The sequence below is a fragment of the Thalassophryne amazonica genome, chromosome 7, assembly GCF_902500255.1.
Source record: "Thalassophryne amazonica chromosome 7, fThaAma1.1, whole genome shotgun sequence".
Taxonomy (NCBI): domain Eukaryota; kingdom Metazoa; phylum Chordata; class Actinopteri; order Batrachoidiformes; family Batrachoididae; genus Thalassophryne; species Thalassophryne amazonica.
In genome coordinates, this window is record NC_047109.1 from 33,667,445 (window position 1) to 33,668,925 (window position 1,481).

Here is a 1,481-nt window from a genome sequence, read left to right on the forward strand (position 1 = left end):
CCCTGTGATAGACTGGTGTCCTGTCCACGGTGTACTCTGCTTTACACACTGTGACTGCTCGGATAGGCCCCAGCCCCTCAGGTGGCCCTTAATTGGAGTAAGCAGGTATAGAGGATGGATGGTGTAGAATAGTATTGATCAACTTTAACACTTAAAGAGTTAACACTACAATAGTGTTAATTGAACATGATTTTAATGGACCATATGCACTTGTTCCAGTGTTAATTTAACTCTCTAACCCATCTTACAAAAAATCTGATCCAGATGACTTCAGCTGATAATGTGAACACAGAACGTTATTTAGAAATGTCTTGAGGAAAAGAACTCTCCTTATGAAACTTTGAGAAGAGCTTCAGTTGTAAATATAAAGATCTTTGTCACATGTGGAGTGTGAGCGTGCACGTTAGTAACTCACAGCTGATGGACAACTTTAGTTGATTGCTGGAGCCGTTACTGACGGGATTGGACACGTGACACGTGAACGGTCTGTGGTCGTAGCGGGTCACAGTGGTGATGATGAGAGTGGACCCTCCATCAGTGATCTGAACTCTGTCACTGTCTGTGACCTCTGAGGTGACGTTCAGCCAGAGGAAAGAGAGGGCGGAGCCAGAGGAGGTGCAGGTCAGACTGACGGAGCTGCTGAACTCCACCAGCTGTGTGGCGTTTGAAACAGCCACGACATCAGACACTCTGACTGCAGATAAATGAACAGAAAGGTTTGATGTTTGTGTTCAGACAAAAGTGGAACAGACAGAAACAGGAAACTGAAAATGATGAAACAGCATTTAAACATCAGCTCACCGTAAACATCCAATGTTCTACTGTCTACATGCCGTGTTCCATTGTTATCTATGTCAATATAATAAACCCCACTGTCCTTCAAAGTCACACTCCTGAGCTCCAGAGCTGCACTGTTTGGAAAGAGGGTGATTCTGCCTTCATAACCTGGACCTGGAATGGTTCCTCCACCACCATATATTACTACAAAATCAGAATCCTTGATCCAGTTGATGTATGTAATCTGTGTCTGTGATGGATTCAGTGTTGTGCTGAATGTCACTGTGTCTCCCACAGTTGCAGTCAGAGGATCATCTGGCAGTATTCCGACTGCTTTGGTCAAACCTGGAGGAGAAAGAAAAGCTCTGAGTGGAAGAACGACAACAAAATGGAACATTGGAAGAAAACTTCAGTCACAATGAGAAGATGTTCCTCTAAATCTAAAATAACCAGGAGTTATAGTTACAAGTTACTTCTCCCAAAAAGTAACTCAGTTAGTAACTCAGTTACCAGAGTATAAAAGTAACTAGTTACCTGACAAAGTAAGTATAACATTAAATTGTTGTTCTGGAACGAAAACAATAAGAGATTTTCTGCCATTATTACATGTAAATAATGGAGTACATTCATTAATATGAAGAGAGAGACAAATAATATATGTAATGTAAACTTTATTTATCAGAATTATTACTACACTGCAACCA

General features: G+C 41.3%; 1 protein-coding gene across 1 annotated transcript; it reads right to left on the bottom strand.

The window, feature by feature from the left end:
• Nucleotides 1-377: 377 nt before the first annotated feature.
• Nucleotides 378-1,223, bottom strand: LOC117513413 (carcinoembryonic antigen-related cell adhesion molecule 6-like). Its single transcript, XM_034173598.1, has 2 exons — nt 802-1,223; nt 378-694 (listed from the first exon to the last, which is right to left on the bottom strand). Exons 1-2 carry the CDS (start codon nt 1,172-1,174, stop codon nt 378-380), a joined length of 690 nt encoding a protein of 229 aa, XP_034029489.1. The 5' UTR covers nt 1,175-1,223.
• Nucleotides 1,224-1,481: the final 258 nt, after the last annotated feature.

What these genes read in the sequence shown, in the direction of transcription:
- LOC117513413 (XM_034173598.1), bottom strand. Translation starts at nt 1,174, where the DNA reads ATGTTCCATTTTGTTGTCGTTCTTCCACTCAGAGCTTTTCTTTCTCCT. An exon ending in TAGAACATTGGATGTTTACG is followed by an intron (nt 695 to 801) that starts GTGAGCTGATGT and finishes ATTTATCTGCAG; the next exon opens with TCAGAGTGTCTGATGTCGTG.